General features: G+C 38.6%; 1 protein-coding gene across 1 annotated transcript; it reads right to left on the minus strand.

The window, feature by feature from the left end:
- Positions 1-264: 264 nt before the first annotated feature.
- On the minus strand, positions 265-20,436 carry Syx16 (syntaxin 16). The gene is made up of 6 exons (XM_070093651.1): positions 20,266-20,436; positions 11,714-11,959; positions 2,775-2,931; positions 2,458-2,563; positions 1,987-2,131; positions 265-511 (listed from the first exon to the last, which is right to left on the minus strand). Exons 1-6 carry the CDS (start codon positions 20,347-20,349, stop codon positions 329-331), a joined length of 921 nt encoding a protein of 306 aa, XP_069949752.1. The 5' UTR covers positions 20,350-20,436; the 3' UTR covers positions 265-328.
- Between the last annotated feature and the right edge of the window lie 387 nt (positions 20,437-20,823).

The following is a 20,823-nucleotide window of genomic DNA, read 5'->3' on the forward strand; positions in this document are numbered from 1 at the left end:
ATTATGTCACTGAACATGACAGATTTTTGCTACAGTGATATGCTATCACTGGTATCTGTGAGGTTGCCTAACAGGAATTATGACAAAAGATCATTTGCTGCTGACTACAAGCTTCTTTTGAAGAGCAACCATTATTAAATGGAAAGCAGGATTTATAGTACTTAAGGCTGTACAGTGTAAGCAACAAGCCAAGTGTATTTTGGTAGGGTCATCAAACCCACAGCAACATTAAAAAAAATTCCATTATTAAAGAAAAATGATATCAATAGTGTTCTTAAGAAAAATAAATAAAGCTATATAATGTATATAGTTAAAATTCATATTATTGTTAGGTTTTGACAATTATAAGTAGAATAATAAGAAAAATGATAGTGCCAGATAGACCTAAAATGCACTTCATATTACGATTCTTGCGTTGATAATGTTCTGCTTTCTTCAGCTGTTTTGCTCCATCTTCCACTTTAATAGCTGCATGTTCTATGTTGAAGTCTATTCGATCTAAGATAGTTCCCTGCAAAAGAAAAGGAAATTATTTTATTCAAATATAGTAATGCACCTTGATGCAATGTTCAACAGTGACAGTGCCAAGGATAGTCTTCAGCCTTCCCATAATCTCCATAAGCCATCCCAAACAAAAATAATAATGCAGTAGACTCACAATTCACTCACCCATTACATGTGTGAAATGCCATTTTATCATGCACAGAGATATTTTCCCTCTATGCCTAGGGAGAAGCCAATGTTTTAGAGAGCAGCCTAGCTTCACTCCACAGTGAAAACACCCACTCTTGAACAACTCAGTGAGTAGGATTACAAGCCCACGGGGTCTGCAAGAATACGCAGATGACATAGCCAGTATTTATTGACAATGTTACAACATTGTTTCAAGTACGTATATGGTAGGAGCCTCGACTGGTTGGTCAGGCAGCCTGAGTGATGCCAGAAGCACCTGCTCATTGGATCATATCACTCGTGCCCCTTTTAAGATGACAAGCTGGACAGTATTTAACTTTTCAACTGAAATTTCAGGGATGCATAGACAAATCTATAATGTACTTTGATAATTAAGCTTGCAAGCTGGGCTGGTTTTCTTTCCCTCCACTCTGCTCTCCTGGAGGGTGTAACACTTGCTGGGCAGTCATACATCAGCCATGAGGACCCATCCACACCTATGGCCCCTTCTGTGGGGTTCATAATTGATGTTGTGGGTCTAAGGACAGGCCTAGTATGTGCAAACTCTCCAGACAGTCCCCAAAAAGGGCCAAAGGTGTGGAGGGGTCCCCACAACTGACAGATAACCATCCATCAATCACTGTGCTCACCAGGAAAGCACAGAGGAGAAAAATAAAGATAGCATTGTTCCAGTATTGTACATAATTGTCAGTGTACATTGTGTATTTTGTTTATGTATCATATGACAAGAAATGTACTGTTGTTGACCCTGTCATCTTAAAGGGGCTTTGTGTGATGTGTTGGGCAGGGACCTACAGCATCACCAGAGTACTCAGCTAGCCAGTCTAGCCTCCCACCTCATACACAGTACAATGTTGAAGCTGTTATATGTGTATGCTCTTCTCAGACCACCATACAATTGGCCAAAAAGCTGTTAAACTATAAAACAATGCACAAGCAGCATGGAAAGCCTACAAAAGAGTTTTGAAGATTGTGTCTGGATTATCTGAAAGAGGGTTAGTAACCTGGGATTACCCATGAAAGTCACTGTCATCAGAGTGGTTTATTTTCACTGAGGTTCTTCAATCTTCTTCCCAAAGATGTTACTCATACCAGTTGGCTGAAACCAACTTATGAATTCTTAAAGCAGGAAACAACAAGGCTTGTACTCTGAAAGTGGGGGTGGGATGAGGGACATTGAGACTGGGGAGGGGAAGGGAGGCAATACTGGAATGTGACATTTATACCTTTTGCGAGTATTTCCCTAGATGGGAAACAGTTACAAAAATATATTTTAATGAAATTCGTATATACCTGCTCTGCTACAAGTTGTGCTACATCTCGGAACAGTTGGTTAAGCTGGACTGTGGACTGCAGTATGTGCTGAACAGCTTTGTCCCTTTCTTGCACTTGAACAGTGTTGTCAGCCAGAAACATGAGCTGCTCCTGTGTCCATGCTCTGCCAATTTGATTTTAGTAAGTAAAACTTTATTAAGTAATAAGCAAAACAAATCAAGCACAACAGAATCACAGATGATCAATTATTTCACAACTCAATTCACTGATCTATAACTTATTACTGAGCAAAGCTAAGTAGATATAACATCTGACCAAAGTCTTTATCAAGTCTTTATCAGTACAGGTTAAAAAATAGGGAAAAGGATGCGAATTTTTAAAGGATGACCCTTCCTGAAGCATGACATGAAAACACTGTAGAAACTTAGTAAATTAAGATTACTGTAATTCTTAAAAAAAAGTGTTGACTTCAATATATGTAGTACTCACTGACTCTGACTAGAGTTGGATCCTCCCTCAAATGTTCCATAATCACTGTCATAATCACCACCACCTTCATGAACAAAGGAACTGGTTTTCTTTATGTTGTTCATAGCTGTAATAATGAATTTATTGTTACTGTATACTCATTTCACCGACAAGAAGAGCAATGAATTTTACGACAAAAATTTATTATTTCAGTATATATAATGACTTTTAGTTAGTCTCTAAGTGCCTATATTTGTTTCATTAATCTTGCAACTATTTGTTCAGCATTTATATAGGCACGGTAACTAAAAAAACAGGAGTAATAAATTACAACTTACAAGTAGTAAATGCGGAACAAGTTGTAACAAACTCATTTTTCACTTCCTGTAAGGCAAACCCTAAGGCTCGGACAACATTTTTGTTGAGCGTTTCTTCTCGTCCTTGTCCACCACTGTGCTTGATCTGTATCATCAGCATCTGACATCTCTCCAGCGTCTAATGGAAATGGGAATCAGAAAAACAATTACTTCCAACAGATCTCTCTCTCGTTCACTGAAGCAGTTTGCCTTTTTGTCCAATGTTTTACAGTTTTCCAAATTAATCTTTCATGATGAAAGTTTTGAAAGTTTTCTTAAAATTTAAATAAATGCAATTTGTCAATCTAGTTCTTTAAAGAATAATTTATGTGACTGTTAATCACGGGTTTATTCTTAAGAGATCCTATGAATTCAGAATCCACAAATACAGTAAAACAAAACTTCTTTCTTTTTTTCAGCAAACCAGCTGTATCCCACTGAGGCAGGGTGGTTCAAAAAGAAAAAGATAAGTTTCTCTTTTTAACTTAAGTAATGCACACAGAAGGGGTTACATGCCCCTTGCTCCTGGCATTTTAGTCGCCTCTTACGATACACATGGCTTATGGAGGAAGAATTCTGTTTCACTTCCCCATGGACAAAACTATGTCTGCATAATAAATTTTCCTTTACATTCAGGATAATTTTGCATTTCAGAGGACATCTCTGTCAATATCAAATTTTAGGCCTGGCGTGAGTTTAGCAGCAATTTATAATTTTAAATGGCTAATATTAAGTGGGAGTGCAATGGAAATAGTTCTACTTGGTGCAAATGGGACAAAAGCTGGCTTTAGTACTTTATGTTTGAAGAGTCAAGTATTTGTAATCACCAGTGTCTGGGATTGGCAGAATTCACAATCTATGCTCAATCCTCCTCAATTTGACGACACAGTGGATTCAAGCTGAAATTTATCTTCGGGAATATCAATGACCCTGATTTTTTTGAACTCTATTTTGATAAACCCCTAATGAAAATGAGTGACAGAAGCCAGCAGATACTACAGTACCAGAACATAATGCATAACATGTTTGCTTCACTATACACAAATAACCCGCACATAAAAGAGAGAAGCTTACGACAACATTTCGGTCCGACTTGGACCATTGACAAAGTCACAGTGTGACTTTGTCAATGGTCCAAGTTGGACCGAAACGTCGTTGTAAGCTTCTCTCTTTTATGTGCGGGTTATTTGTGTATCGTTCCAGTCATGGTATTGTGCCTTTTTTGTTATTTGCTTCACTATGATCATGGCTTCACAAAAGGAATAACACAACTGTGGCAAAGATGCATCTCTTCATTGCCACAATCATGCTTATGCCACATGTGCATAGCATAATATTGCAGCATTCTGGTCAACTGACCACCTTGTGTGTACCCCAGCATTCAGTGATCTCATCCCTGTCAACAGATTTATCCTATACATGTATATGCTTCTGCATGTGCTACACTTCTCAGAAAAGATGAGGCCTGACAAAAGTGACTGACAGCTGGTATCATTGATTACACAAATAGTGTGCATTTGGTGAACAAATGTGACATGCAGCTTGCACTTGTTGTGTTCAGAACAATTAATTACAAGTGGCACATGAAACTTTTCTTCCATCTTATTGACATTACAATGCTGAATGTACCAGGTCAAGACTGGTAACAGACTACCATATGTCCACTTCTGTTTGCATGCTATCAGAAATGTGCTCAGAAGAGATGTTACGTCTAAGCACACACGTCTTTGGAACCAGTAAAGCACAGGGATACGTTTTATATGATGGGAATGTAAAGCACCAATATATATGGAGCTGTGTTTCCAAGACTTCCACAAACTGCAATAGTTCTGGGAACCTGACCAGTGCCTGTATATGTGTGTGCATATGTTACAATAGTAAGTAGGCCTGTTAGGCAAAGAATGCTTGTGTGTTCACATAATTGTGCATCACTCTTTTCAAAACAATATGCTGTTGAAATTCTTAGTGTGACTACTGTGTTGTATACAAGGGCTTACCATATGGACACTAGGAATGATATGAGGGTCACAGTCCACAGAACTTACATGAACATACTAAAAATTAGAAAACACCAGAAAAAAAAAAATTAATAAACTATGTTGTGTATCTTTATACGTGCTATATGGTTCTAAACTGTTGTGTTCTGAGCACCTCTGCAAAAACAGTGATTATGTGTGAGTGTGGTGAAAGTGTTGAATGATGATGAAAGTATTTTCTTTTTGGGGATTTTCTTTCTTTTTGGGTCACCCTGCTTCGGTGGGAGACGGCCGACTTGTTGAAAAAAAAAAATGAAGCACAGCAATTTCTGATGTTGCCATCATGGGGCCAACAACATTTGTATCCCAATAAGTACTGATAGGACTTTGGTTTTCTTTGTACAGTACAGAATCCAAAATTCCAAAAACAGAAAGTTTTTCAACTGTTGACATGACACACCACATATGGATCATTCAGTGCAAGATGTGGTGGAGGCTTGATTTTCTGTCTGCTGAGTTGAGAAAGACGAGCTTCATATTTGTACTAATACCAGTTTGTTGTCAGTGTCATGTGGGTTTAATAACGTGGATGGGGTAAAAATACTCACGTAGGCTGGTAGTACGTATAATATATAACGGGAAGAATGGGAAGCACATCAGCCGACCTGCCTCTCTCTGCTCCCTATCTTAGACTGACCCACCAGTGCCTACAGGGTGAGCGGTGTTTGAAATCATGCTATGGTCAGCAGCAACATGAATAACAGTCAGTGATTCACACAGACGGTTGGTAGTGAGTCATCTACTGGTACACTGGTTGCTGGTAACTAGTTACTAGGAACTGGTACTACTACTGAGAGCTCGGCGACGCTAACGTATGTCGTCCCGACATACAACTAATACAAACTAGAGATGGCAGGTGTACGGTTTGGGCTGATTCTATACAATGTCAAAGTACACAACAATTGAACATTATAACATACATAAGTAGAATATTGGAATGGAAGCTTACGTAACTGAAACTGTAATGCAATACAAGGCATAATATAGCACAACTCATCAAATGAAACTCAATGTTGGGATTACACAATAGAAGTGATAAAAAAAAATTTGATCGATCGATCTGTATTCATGTGATCTACGGATTCTGAGGAAGGAATATATACAAAGAAAGAAGTGTTTAACAGAAAGGCAGATTCGGTGCACTCAAATCTAGACTGTTAAATCTCAGAATTCGGAGAGAACGTGAACACAAAAAAAAAATTCTTGAATACTGATAAGTTGATACTGTAATTATTCGATATACAGGTTATTTACATTTAACCCCAACTCTGCTAGGGTGAGATTGACATATGCAGAATGGGTGTCATCTCTGGGAGGATCAAACTCTGTTGTACTGGTTAACTCATGCCGTATTTGGGGCAAATCTGAATTTGTAGTTACAAATGATACTTGAGGATTTCTCAATACCTGTCGTGTACATAGGGAATAACGACATTCAGGTTGATCGTCTGACTGAGTATCAGAGGTAGAGAGTACAGGATCAGGAGGATTGTCAGAGTCTGTCACATTAGTCTGGGTTGGAACATCATTATCATCACATGCTAACTTCATATGATCTAAATGCGATTCTTTATACTGACCAGTACTAATTTCTCTAACCTTATACTTATTACCAGTGATATGTTCAACTACTCGATAAGGACCAACAAACTTTTGATCAAGCTTTGGCATTGTAGACGTTTTGTTAAAGTTAGTCAGCATAACTCTCGAACCTACTTTGATTTTGGACGGCTCTGCTCAAGTGTTAGCGACTCTTGTAAATTCTGCTGTTGATTTATGAAGTGTTTCACGGATTCTTCTAAAAACACTGTGAGCTAAGCTGGTACGAGTTGCTATAAAATCATCAGGGTTGTAATTTGGTTTCGGATTAGAATATAGCAACTCAAAAGGCAAACGTTTATCTACACCGTACAATGCATAATGTGGAGTGTCACCTATAGAAACATTGTAAGCAGAATTTATAGCACACTGCACATCAGGTATAACTTCATCCCAAGTTTCACTGTTGGGATTGATAGTGGCTCTCAAGACATCAAGTACATACTTTCTTATTGGTTCGTTCCGCTAACCCATTGCAGGCAGGATGATGAGGAACAATGGTGGATTTAGAGATCTTGTACAAGGTACACAAATTTTCGAGAATCTCATTACAGAATTCACCACCATTATCTGTTACTAGGGACTTAGGGGTGGTATGCCTGCAGATAATGCGTTCTTTAAACACTTTAGCTACTGTCTCGGCAGTCTTATCTGCAATAGGAACTAACTCACAATATCTGGTGAAATGGTCTACCATAACACACAGATGTTTGTTGCCCTGGAGGGAACATTGGAAATTAGTTAACAAATCTAGTGCAACTCTTTCCCACGGTTCGCTAGTAGTTGGATACACTTGGATTGGATTAGGACCATTAGCATTACCTTTGTGTTGCATGCAGACACTACATTTCTTGACATACTCAGAAATATCAGTTGCCATACGAGGCCAAAAGTATTTCAATCTGGCTTGTTTTACTGAACGATCCATACCAGGGTGTGCAACACCTGGTACATCGTGAACTAGCTGTAAGGCTACATTCACTAGTGACTGTGGAATTACTAACTGGTATACTCTTCTGCTAGGAGTACCCAACTCGGCTGTTTGATACAGTAATTCTTGGTTGATGACAAAGTCACTGATGGGTGCTGGTGGCTTCACAGTCAGAATAAGATCTTCCTGGAGTAGGAATCGAATCACCTGCTATTCTCAGGTGCTAAAGTTAATAAGTTCACTATTTTGCCATTATACTCCAAAGCTCATTTATTTGATTACCACTTTATTGTTCACCACAACTTATAGTAGTCCCTTTTATATTATAATTTTATATTATAATTCTAACTTTAAAGAATTACCTTTAAAGTACTACCTACTGTCATATTCCCAAGCTCCATTATTTGATCATCACTTTATTTGTTCACCACAAATTATTTTAGTCCCTTTTATATTGTCTCCTTTATTTTAGCTTTAAAAAACTACCTTAGCTCATTATTTTTACATTTGTTAAATAATTCAGGTGCTATTTTTTTTTAGCTTTAGAATATTTACTTTATTATTTACTTAATTCTAACTATAGATTCACTACAAATCTTATGATTACAAGCATTGATCCTGATACCAACCTCTTATTTAATGACTTAAATGATTGAAACAGTTACCGTAATTACTACACAGCAGAACAATCAAAGGCACTTCTCAGAGCCAACAACAACATAACTATCTTTAACTACAATATCAGATCTTTAAGCAAGCATTATGATGACCTCCTAGCATTACTAAATTCCTTGCATGCCAATATGTCCATCATTACACTAACTGAAACCTGGCTAAAGCCTGATACTACAGATGTCTATGCCATTCCTGGTTACACAGCCATACACAACTGTAGGCAAGACCAACAAGGGGGTGGCACAGCTATATACTACTCAGACCAACTAGAATGTATCACTAATACTTGCACAAGGGATGAACATGGGGAATATATAATAGCTAAATTCAAATTCAAATACCTACAAAAACCTCTCACAGTGATAAACATCTACAGAATTCCACAATCAAACATTAGCCAATTTAGTCAAAACCTAGGAAGTATGATAACTGATGCACGCATGAACAAAGATCACTTACTACTCTCAGGTAACTTCAATATAAATCTCCTGCAAGACCAGGACCCACACGTTACTGAATTTACAAACACAATGAGTAACTGCATGTTGCTACCAACAGTAACAAAACCTACAAGAGTTACAGAGACTAGTGTTTCCCTACTTGACCACATCTGGACCAACACCATATCCCCTTTAAAATCAGGCATAATTACAGATAATACCACAGACCACTACCCTACTTTCCTCATAACAACTCTTGGTAAAATACCCCAAGACACTACTAAAGTCACCTTCAGACTTCACAATGAGGCAGCCATTAATAACTTCACAACAGCAGTAACAAACATTGACTGGCACACTGAGCTAGAAATCTATACAGATATTGACGAATGTTTTAATAATTTTCTAAAAAAGACCCAATACCTTTATAACAAGCACTGCCCTAAAAAAACTAAACAGATGACAGCTAAGAGACTGAACAGTCCCTGGCTAACACCCAGCATTCTCAAATCCATAAATACAAAACACCGATATGAAAAACAGTACAGAATGGGTCACATAACCAGAGACCAAACAAAACGTTACTTGTCAATCCTAACCAGCCTGATAAGAAGGGCAAAAAAATTGTATTATGAGAACAGATTATCCAACTTACGAGGTGATATAAAAAAGACCTGGAAGACCCTATCAGAAATTCTGGGAACAAAAAAGATATCACGACATAGCGAAATAAAATTAGCAAAATCAGATGAACCCCAACTCCCACCAACAGAAACAGCAAACAGACTCAATGATTTCTTCTCCACTATAGGTCAAAACCTTGCCAATAATATCCCAAGCTCAGATACCCTACCAAATGACTACCTCACTGGCAACTACTCGAACACACTGTTCCTAGCTCCGACTAACCCATACGAAGTCTCCCTTATTATCAACGCACTGAAAAACAAGGCAGGAGATTTAAATACCTTACCACCCTTTATATACAAAAAAGCATCACAAGTACTATCACCAATCATTGCAACACTCTTTAACAAATCCATTGAATCCTCCACCTTCCCTACAGTTCTCAAAATAGCAAGGGTCACCCCGATCCATAAAGGAGGAGACCAAACAGAGTTGAATAACTATAGGCCAATATCCAATTTACACCCTCTCTCAAAAATCTTCGAAAAATTAATTCATAAACGAATCTACTCCTACCTCATCTCCCATAACATTCTCAACCCCTGCCAATTTGGATTCAGGCCTAATAAAAATACTAATGATGCTATTATACACATGCTAGAACATATATACACTGCAATAGAGAAAAAAAAAGTCCCACTGGGGATCTTCATTGACTTACGTAAAGCTTTTGATACAGTTGACCATGACTTGCTCCACGTAAAATTGTCACACTATGGTATTAGAGGGCACTCCCTCAACTACCTCAAGTCTTACCTCAGCAACAGAAGCCAATATGTGTACGCACATGGGGCAAGCTCTTCCGCACAAACAATTACAGTTGGTGTCCCACAGGGAAGTGTCCTTGGCCCTCTTCTCTTTCTCCTATACATAAATGACCTACCAAATGCTTTGCAATTACTCAAACCCACACTTTTTGCAGATGACACCACATATGTCTTCTCTCACCCGAGCCCAGTCACGCTAGCCAATACTGTAAACACCGAATTACAGAAAATATCTACCTGGATGAGGACTAACAAACTTACACTAAACATTGACAAAACCTACTTCATTCAGTTTGGTAGCAGAGCTACAGATGTACCTCTTAACATAACGATAAACGGATCACCTATCACAAAGCTAACAGAGGGAAAATTCTTAGGAATCCACCTCGATAATAGACTCAAATTTCATACACATATACAACAAATTTCTAAGAAAATTTCCAAGACTGTAGGCATACTATCGAAGATACGGTACTATGTTCCAGTCAGCCCTCCTGGCCCTTTATCACTCTCTTATTTACCCCTATCTCACCTATGGAATTTGTGCATGGGGCTCAACAACAACTAACCATCTCAGACCACTAATTACCCAACAAAAGGCTGCAGTTAGAATAACAAATTCTCACTACAGGCAGCACACTCCACCAATATTCAAAACACTCAACCTACTCACCATACAAAACATCCATACTTATTATTGCACTTATTACATACATAGAACACTTAACTCTGATATTAACCCTCCCCTCAAACATCTTGCCAACCTCAACAGAACACATGACCATAATACAAGGCACAGATCACTCTTTGATGTTCCTCGTGTCCATCTCACGCTATGCAAAAACTCAATGCACATAAAAGGCCCTAAAATCTGGAATTCATTACCTGTAAATATAAAAGAAACACTACCTGTTTATAAATTCAAGTCTCTTCTCAAAGTTCACTTACTCACTCAAAACCAAATAAATACTGAATAACTGAACCATATAAATTGTATATCCTAAATGTTACTCACAATTATATCACACAAATGTTAAACCTAACTTTGTTATTTTTTTTAAATACACTACCTGACAGAATACTCCATTCTACTGAATGTACAGTAATGTATGCAACCATATGACCTGTCTTTGTAATACTCATTTGTATTTTATAGTTATCTGTTTACAATAATGTCTTATCACTGATTTCATCATTGCTTAGTTAATCTTAAGTTAATTTTAAGCCAGCCCGTAATGCTATGCATATAAGTGGCTTTGGCATGCTGCTCTTACCTGTATTTTTTTGTACCTCTGTATGTATGCTAAAATTTCTAAATAAATAAATAAATAAATCTGTAGTGGAGGAAAGGCGAGGTAGGGGTTGGCCTAGGAAAGGTTGGAGGAAGAACGTAAAGGAGGTTTTGTGTGCGAGGGGCTTTGACTTCCAGGAAGCATGCGTTAGCATGTTAGATAGGAGCAAATGGAGACAAATGGTTTTTAGGGTTTGACATGCTGTCGAGTGTGAGCAGGGTAACATTTATGAAGGGAGTCAGGGAAACCGGCAGGCTGGACTTGAGTCCAGGAGATGGGAAGTGCAGTGTCTGCACTCTGAAGGAGGGGCGTTAATGTTGCAGTTTTATAACTGTAGTGTAAGTGCACCTCTGGCAAGACAGTGATGGAGTGAATGGTGATGAAAGTTTTTCTTTTTGGGGGCACCCTGCATTCGTGGGAGAAGGCTGATGTGTTAATAAAATAAAAATAAAATAATGCTAAAAAAAAATTTACAAAAAAAAATACATACAAACCCGTCTAATTTCATTGTTGTGTGCCGTCAACTGCCGTTCTTCCTCTGTATTGTCATCCAGTGAAGGCCGCCTTACCAAGTAGCTCTGCAGGGCTGCCACTCGCTTTGTCTTTTCTTTCAGTGTGATGATATTGTACTGAACTTCCTCTACCATCCCTGCCCAGTCTGGAAGATGGCCATCTCCTATTCCACCAAGGCCATTCTCTAGCTCTTCGCTGTGCACCAGAGAATCTTGATCGGAATATGCCTGCATCAATATAAGTGTAGTAATAATACAGTATGCCCATATATACTGTGTTGCAGGTTTTTTAACTGCCATTCAAAATATTGTTTTATCCAACATCATGTTGCTTCCAAGATCCTCTCCAGAGGAGGTGGCCATGACAAGATACAATACACAACAGACATGTGGTAATGAAATAAAAAGCCTGACATAAAAACTTAAATATGCTTTAAAATTAACAAACATCTTGTTTAACTCTATAAAATTACACAATGTATGCCTGCTGGATACAAAACCTCCTTTATCCTCTCCCTCCAACCTTTCCTAGGATAACCCCCTACCCCACCTTCCCTCCACTACATATTTATACATCCACCAAGTCATCCTATTTTGCTTCATCCCCTCTAAGTGCCCAAACCACCTCAATAGCTCCTCCTCAGCCATCTGGATAATACTTTTAGTAACCCCACATCTTCTAATATCCAAACTATGCATTCTCTGCATAACATTCACACATCAGATTGCCCTCAGACATGACATTTCCGATGCTTCCAGCTTCCTCCTTGCTTAAACATTCACAACCCAAGCTTCACACTCATATAATAGTGTTAGTATCACTTTACTCTCATACATTCATATGAAAATTGGAGCAATATGAAAATCAGCATTATGTAAAGTGAAGAATATTCAGAAAACCTAGGGTTACATTGCAGATGGAAATAAGTCACTTTGTTTGACTTTTTTGGGTTATCCCAGGTTCTCTACACATATGCTGCTATGTATGATAATCTTTGTAACTGTATTTGTGTATACCTGAATAAACTTACTTCCTGATTTGATAAACCTTTTTATTGTAAAAACTACAAAAATCATGCTAAGGTGAATAAATCTATCATCTATGAGGCTATGGTGACTTAAATACGTATATCTATATGGCTAAGGTGACTTAATTCTATCATCTAAGAAGCTAAGGTGACATATGTATGAAGCTACAGTGACTTAAATCTATCAACCTATGGTAACTCTAATCTATCAAGTTACGATGAGTTAAATCTATCATCTATCAAGCTACGGTGACTTAAATCTATCATTTATCAAGCTACGGTGACTTAAATCTAACATCTATCAAGCTATGGTGACTAAATCTATCATCTATCAAGCTACGGTGATTTAAATCTATAATCTATCAAGCTACGGTGACTTAAATCTATCATCTATCAAGCTACAGTGACTTAAATCTATCATCTATCACCCTACGGTGACTTAAATCTATCATCTATCAAGCTACGGTGACTTAAATCTATCATCTATCAAGCTACGGTGACTTAAATCTATCATCTATCAAGCTATGGTGACTTAAATCTATCATCTATCAAGCTACGGTGACAAATCTATCATCTATCAAGCTACGGTGACTTAAATCTATCAAACTACGGTGACTAAATCTTTCATCTATCAAGCTACAGTGACTAAATCTATCATCTATCAAGCTACGGTGACTAAATCTATCATCTATCAAGCTATTATTATTTTTTATTATTATCACACTGGCAGATTCCCACCAAGGCAGGGTGGCCCGAAAAAGAAAAACTTTCACCATCATTCACTCCATCACTGTCTTGCCAGAAGGGTGCTTTACACTACAGTTTTTAAACTGCAACATTAACACCCCTCCTTCAGAGTGCAGGCACTGTACTTCCCATCTCCAGGACTCAAGTCCGGCCTGCCGGTTTCCCTGAATCCCTTCATAAATGTTACTTTGCTCACACTCCAACAGCACGTCAAGTATTAAAAACCATTTGTCTCCATTCACTCCTATCAAACACGCTCATGCATGCCTGCTGGAAGTCCAAGCCCCTCGCACACAAAACCTCCTTTACCCCCTCCCTCCAACCTTTCCTAGGCCGACCCCTACCCCGCCTTCCTTCCACTACAGACTGATACACTCTTGAAGTCATTCTATTTCGCTCCATTCTCTCTACATGTCCGAACCACCTCAACAACCCTTCCTCAGCTCTCTGGACAACAGTTTTGGTAATCCCGCACCTCCTCCTAACTTCCAAACTACGAATTCTCTGCATTATATTCACACCACACATTGCCCTCAGACATGACATCTCCACTGCCTCCAGCCTTCTCCTCGCTGCAACATTCATCACCCACGCTTCACACCCATATAAGAGCGTTGGTAAAGCTATACTCTCATACATTCCCCTCTTTGCCTCCAAGGACAAAGTTCTTTGTCTCCACAGACTCCTAAGTGCACCACTCACTCTTTTTCCCTCATCAATTCTATGATTCACCTCATCTTTCATAGACCCATCCGCTGACACGTCCACTCCCAAATATCTGAATACGTTCACCTCCTCCATACTCTCTCCCTCCAATCTGATATTCAATCTTTCATCACCTAATCTTTTTGTTATCCTCATAACCTTACTCTTTCCTGTATTCACCTTTAATTTTCTTCTTTTGCACACCCTACCAAATTCATCCACCAATCTCTGCAACTTCTCTTCAGAATCTCCCAAGAGCACAGTGTCATCAGCAAAGAGCAGCTGTGACAACTCCCACTTTGTGTGTGATTCTTTATCTTTTAACTCCACGCCTCTTGCCAAGACCCTCGCATTTACTTCTCTTACAACCCCATCTATAAATATATTAAACAACCACGGTGACATCACACATCCTTGTCTAAGGCCTACTTTTACTGGGAAAAAATTTCCCTCTTTCCTACATACTCTAACTTGAGCCTCACTATCCTCGTAAAAACTCTTCACTGCTTTCAGTAACCTACCTCCTATACCATACACTTGCAACATCTGCCACATTGCCCCCCTATCCACCCTGTCATACGCCTTTTCCAAATCCATAAATGCCACAAAGACCTCTTTAGCCTTATCTAAATACTGTTCACTTATATGTTTCACTGTAAACACCTGGTCCACACACCCCCTACCTTTCCTAAAGCCTCCTTGTTCATCTGCTATCCTATTCTCCGTCTCACTCTTAATTCTTTCAATTATAACTCTACCATACACTTTACCAGGTACACTCAACAGACTTATCCCCCTATAATTTTTGCACTCTCTTTTATCCCCTTTGCCTTTATACAAAGGAACTATGCATGCTCTCTGCCAATCCCTAGGTACCTTACCCTCTTCCATACATTTATTAAATAATTGCACCAACCACTCCAAAACTATATCCCCACCTGCTTTTAACATTTCTATCTTTATCCCATCAATCCCGGCTGCCTTACCCCCTTTCATTTTACCTACTGCCTCATGAACTTCCCCCACACTCACAACTGGCTCTTCCTCACTCCTACAAGATGTTATTCCTCCTTGCCCTATACACGAAATCACAGCTTCCCTATCTTCATCAACATTTAACAATTCCTCAAAATATTCCCTCCATCTTCCCAATACCTCTAACTCTCCATTTAATAACTCTCCTCTCCTATTTTTAACTGACAAATCCATTTGTTCTCTAGGCTTTCTTAACTTGTTAATCTCACTCCAAAACTTTTTCTTATTTTCAACAAAATTTGTTGATAACATCTCACCCACTCTCTCATTTGCTCTCTTTTTACATTGCTTCACCACTCTCTTAACCTCTCTCTTTTTCTCCATATACTCTTCCCTCCTTGCATCACTTCTACTTTGTAAAAACTTCTCATATGCTAACTTTTTCTCCCTTACTACTCTCTTTACATCATCATTCCACCAATCGCTCCTCTTCCCTCCTGCACCCACTTTCCTGTAACCAAAAACTTCTGCTGAACACTCTAACACTACATTTTTAATCCTACCCCATACCTCTTCGACCCCATTGCCTATGCTCTCATTAGCCCATCTATCCTCCAATAGCTGTTTATATCTTACCCTAACTGCCTCCTCTTTTAGTTTATAAACCTTCACCTCTCTCTTCCCTGATGCTTCTATTCTCCTTGTATCCCATCTACCTTTTACTCTCAGTGTAGCTACAACTAGAAAGTGATCTGATATATCTGTGGCCCCTCTATAAACATGTACATCCTGAAGTCTACTCAGCAGTCTTTTATCTACCAATACATAATCCAACAAACTACTGTCATTTCGCCCTACATCATATCTTGTATACTTATTTATCCTCTTTTTCTTAAAATATGTATTACCTATAACTAAACCCCTTTCTATACAAAGTTCAATCAAAGGGCTCCCATTATCATTTACACCTGGCACCCCAAACTTACCTACCACACCTTCTCTAAAAGTTTCTCCTACTTTAGCATTCAGGTCCCCTACCACAATTACTCTCTCACTTGGTTCAAAGGCTCCTATACATTCACTTAACATCTCCCAAAATCTCTCTCTCTCCTCTGCATTCCTCTCTTCTCCAGGTGCATACACGCTTATTATGACCCACTTCTCGCATCCAACCTTTACTTTAATCCACATAATTCTTGAATTTACACATTCATATTCTCTCTTCTCCTTCCATAACTGATCATTTAACATTACTGCTACCCCTTCCTTTGCTCTAACTCTCTCAGATACTCCAGATTTAATCCCATTTATTTCCCCCCACTGAAACTCTCCTACCCCCTTCAGCTTTGTTTCGCTTAGAGCCAGGACATCCAACTTCTTTTCATTCATAACATCAGCAATCATCTGTTTCTTGTCATCCGCACTACATCCACGCACATTTAAGCATCCCAGTTTTATAAAGTTTTTCTTCTTCTCTTTTTCAGTAAATGTATACAGGAGAAGGGGTTACTAGCCCATTGCTCCCGGCATTTTAGTCGCCTCATACGACACGCATGGCTTACGGAGGAAAGATTCTTTTCCACTTCCCCATGGACAATAGAAGAAATAAAAAAGAACAAGAGCTATTTAGAAAAAGGAGAAAAACCTAGATGTATGTATATATATATATGCATGTGCGTGTCTGTGAAGTGTGACCAAAGTGTAAGTAGGAGTAGCAAGATATCCCTGTTATCTAGCGTGTTTATGAGAAAGAAAAAGAAACCAGCAATCCTAATCTCACTCCAAAACTTTTTCTTATTTTCAACAAAATTTGTTGATAACATCTCATCCACTCTCTCATTTGCACTCTTTTTACATTGCTTCACCACTCTCTTAACCTCTCTCTTTTTCTCCATATACTCTTCCCTCCTTGCATCACTTCTACTTTGTAAAAACTTCTCATATGCTAACTTTTTCTCCCTTACTACTCTCTTTACATCATCATTCCACCAATCACTCCTCTTCCCTCCCGCACCCACTTTCCTGTAACCACAAACTTCTGCTGAACACTCTAACACTACATTTTTAAACCTACCCCATACCTCTTCGACCCCATTGCCTATGCTCTCATTAGCCCATCTATCCTCCAATAGCTGTTTATATCTTACCCTAACTGCCTCCTCTTTTAGTTTATAAACCTTCACCTCTCTCTTCCCTGATGCTTCTATTCTCCTTGTATCCCATCTACCTTTTACTCTCAGTGTAGCTACAACTAGAAAGTGATCTGATATATCTGTGGCCCCTCTATAAACATGTACATCCTGAAGTCTACTCAACAGTCTTTTATCTACCAATACATAATCCAACAAACTACTGTCATTTCGCCCTACAACATATCTTGTATACTTATTTATCCTCTTTTTCTTAAAATATGTATTACCTATAACTAAACCCCTTTCTATACAAAGTTCAATCAAAGGGCTCCCATTATCATTTACACCTGGCACCCCAGGTGACTAAATCTATCATCTATCAAGCTACAGTGACTAAATCTATCATCTATCAAGCTACGGTGACTAAATCTATCATCTATCAAGCTACGGTGACTAAATCTATCATCTATCAAGCTACGGTAACTAAATCTATCATCTATCAAGCTACGGTGACTAAATCTATCCTCTATCAAGCTAGGGTGCCTAAATCTATCATCTATCAACCTACGGTGACTAAATCTATCATCTATCAAGCTACGGTGACTAAATCTATCATCTATCAAGCTACAGTGACTAAGTCTATGATGTATCAAGCTATGGTGACTAAGTCTATGATGTATGAAACTACAGTGACTAAGTCTATGATGTATGAAACTACAGTGACTAAGTCTATGATGTATCAAGCTACAGTGACTAAGTCTATGATGTATGAAACTACAGTGACTAAGTCTATGATGTATCAAGCTACAGTGACTAAGTCTATGATGTATGAAACTACAGTGACTAAGTCTATGATGTATCAAGCTACGATGACTAAGTCTATCCTCTATCAAGCTACAGTGACTAAATCTATCCTCTATCAAGCTACGGTGACTAAATCTATCATCTATCAAGCTACAGTGACTAAATCTATCATCTATCAAACTACGGTGACTAAATCTATCATCTATCAAGCTACGGTGACTAAGTCTATGATGTATGAAACTACAGTGACTAAGTCTATGATGTATCAAGCTACGGTGACTAAGTCTATGATGTATGAAACTACAGTGACTAAGTCTATGATGTATCAAGCTACGGTGACTAAGTCTATGATGTATCAAGCTACAGTGACTAAGTCTATGATGTATCAAGCTACAGTGACTAAGTCTATGATGTATCAAGCTACAGTGACTAAGTCTATGATGTATCAAGCTACAGTGACTAAGTCTATGATGTATCAAGCTACAGTGACTAAGTCTATGATGTATCAAGCTACAGTGACTAAGTCTATGATGTATCAAGCTATGGTGACTAAGTCTATGATGTATCAAGCTACGGTGACTAAGTCTATGATGTATCAAGCTACGGTGACGAAGTCTATGATGTATCAAGCTACAGTGACTAAGTCTATGATGTATCAAGCTACAGTGACTAAATCTATGATGTATCAAGCTACAGTGACTAAGTCTATGATGTATCAAGCTACGGTGACTAAGTCTATGATGTATCAAGCTACAGTGACTAAGTCTATGATGTATCAAGCTACAGTGACTAAGTCTATGATGTATCAAGCTACAGTGACTAAGTCTATGATGTATCAAGCTACAGTGACTAAGTCTATGATGTATCAAGCTACAGTGACTAAGTCTATGATGTATCAAGCTATGGTGACTAAGTCTATGATGTATCAAGCTACGGTGACTAAGTCTATGATGTATCAAGCTACGGTGACGAAGTCTATGATGTATCAAGCTACAGTGACTAAGTCTATGATGTATCAAGCTACAGTGACTAAGTCTATGATGTATCAAGCTACAGTGACTAAGTCTATGATGTATCAAGCTACGGTGACTAAGTCTATGATGTATCAAGCTACAGTGACTAAGTCTATGATGTATCAAGCTACAGTGACTAAGTCTATGATGTATCAAGCTATGGTGACTAAGTCTATGATGTATCAAGCTACGGTGACTAAGTCTATGATGTATCAAGCTACGGTGACGAAGTCTATGATGTATCAAGCTACAGTGACTAAGTCTATGATGTATCAAGCTACGGTGACTAAGTCTATGATGTATCAAGCTACAGTGACTAAGTCTATGATGTATCAAGCTACGGTGACTAAGTCTATGATGTATCAAGCTACAGTGACTAAGTCTATGATGTATCAAGCTACGGTGACTAAGTCTATGATGTATCAAGCTACGGTGACGAAGTCTATGATGTATCAAGCTACGGTGACGAAGTCTATGATGTATCAAGCTACAGTGACTAAGTCTATGATGTATCAAGCTACGGTGACTAAGTCTATGATGTATCAAGCTACGGTGACGAAGTCTATGATGTATCAAGCTACAGTGACTAAGTCTATGATGTATCAAGCTACGGTGACGAAGTCTATGATGTATCAAGCTACGGTGACGAAGTCTATGATGTATCAAGCTACAGTGACTAAGTCTATGATGTATCAAGCTACGGTGACTAAGTCTATGATGTATCAAGCTACGGTGACTAAGTCTATGATGTATCAAGCTACAGTGACTAAGTCTATGATGTATCAAGCTACGGTGACGAAGTCTATGATGTATCAAGCTACGGTGACGAAGTCTATGATGTATCAAGCTACAGTGACTAAGTCTATGATGTATCAAGCTACGGTGACTAAGTCTATGATGTATCAAGCTACGGTGACGAAGTCTATGATGTATCAAGCTACAGTGACTAAGTCTATGATGTATCAAGCTACAGTGACTAAGTCTATGATGTATCAAGCTACAGTGACTAAGTCTATGATGTATCAAGCTACAGTGACTAAGTCTATGATGTATCAAGCTACAGTGACTAAGTCTATGATGTATCAAGGGTGATGAGCAGCAGGTTGTGCCACGACACTGGTCTCTCTCACCTCCACACGCTTGTACATGTTCCTCCTCTGGATGGCCTTGTCCCTCATGATCATGAAGATGTGAGTGAGGTTCTTGGAGGCCATGGTGAGGGAGAACCAGGGAGAAGTGATGGAGGGAGTGAGGGAGAATGACCTGTGTTTGTTGTGGCAGCTAACTCCCCAACACGCCGACAGATGGCATCACCACTCCTATATTATTATTATTATTATTATTATTATTATTATTATTATTATTATTATCGTTATTATTGTTGTTATTATATTATTATCGTTATTACTACTATTATAATAATTATTGTTATGTGTGCTTACTTAGTTGTGGTTGCAGGGGTTGAGTCACAGCTCATGGTCCACTTCTTTGCTAGTCACTACTAGGTCCACTCTCTCCCTGCTCCTTGAGCTTTATCATACCTCTTGTTAAAGCTATGTATAGATCCTGCCTACACTATATCACTCTCCAGATTGTTCCACTTACAGACAACTTCGTGGCTAAAAAAAATACTTCCTAACATCCCTGTAACTCATCTGAGTTTTCAACTTCCAATTGTGAGCCCTTGT

The sequence above is a fragment of the Cherax quadricarinatus genome, chromosome 43, assembly GCF_038502225.1.
Source record: "Cherax quadricarinatus isolate ZL_2023a chromosome 43, ASM3850222v1, whole genome shotgun sequence".
Classification (NCBI taxonomy): domain Eukaryota; kingdom Metazoa; phylum Arthropoda; class Malacostraca; order Decapoda; family Parastacidae; genus Cherax; species Cherax quadricarinatus.

Coding starts and splice junctions, on each gene's coding strand:
- Syx16 (XM_070093651.1), bottom strand. CDS start 20,349: ATGGCCTCCAAGAACCTCACTCACATCTTCATGATCATGAGGGACAAG. Junction 2,564..2,774: donor TTGTTCCGCATTTACTACTT/GTAAGTTGTAAT, acceptor TCATTATTACAG/CTATGAACAACATAAAGAAA. Junction 512..1,986: donor CACAACTTGTAGCAGAGCAG/GTATATACGAAT, acceptor TTTCTTTTGCAG/GGAACTATCTTAGATCGAAT.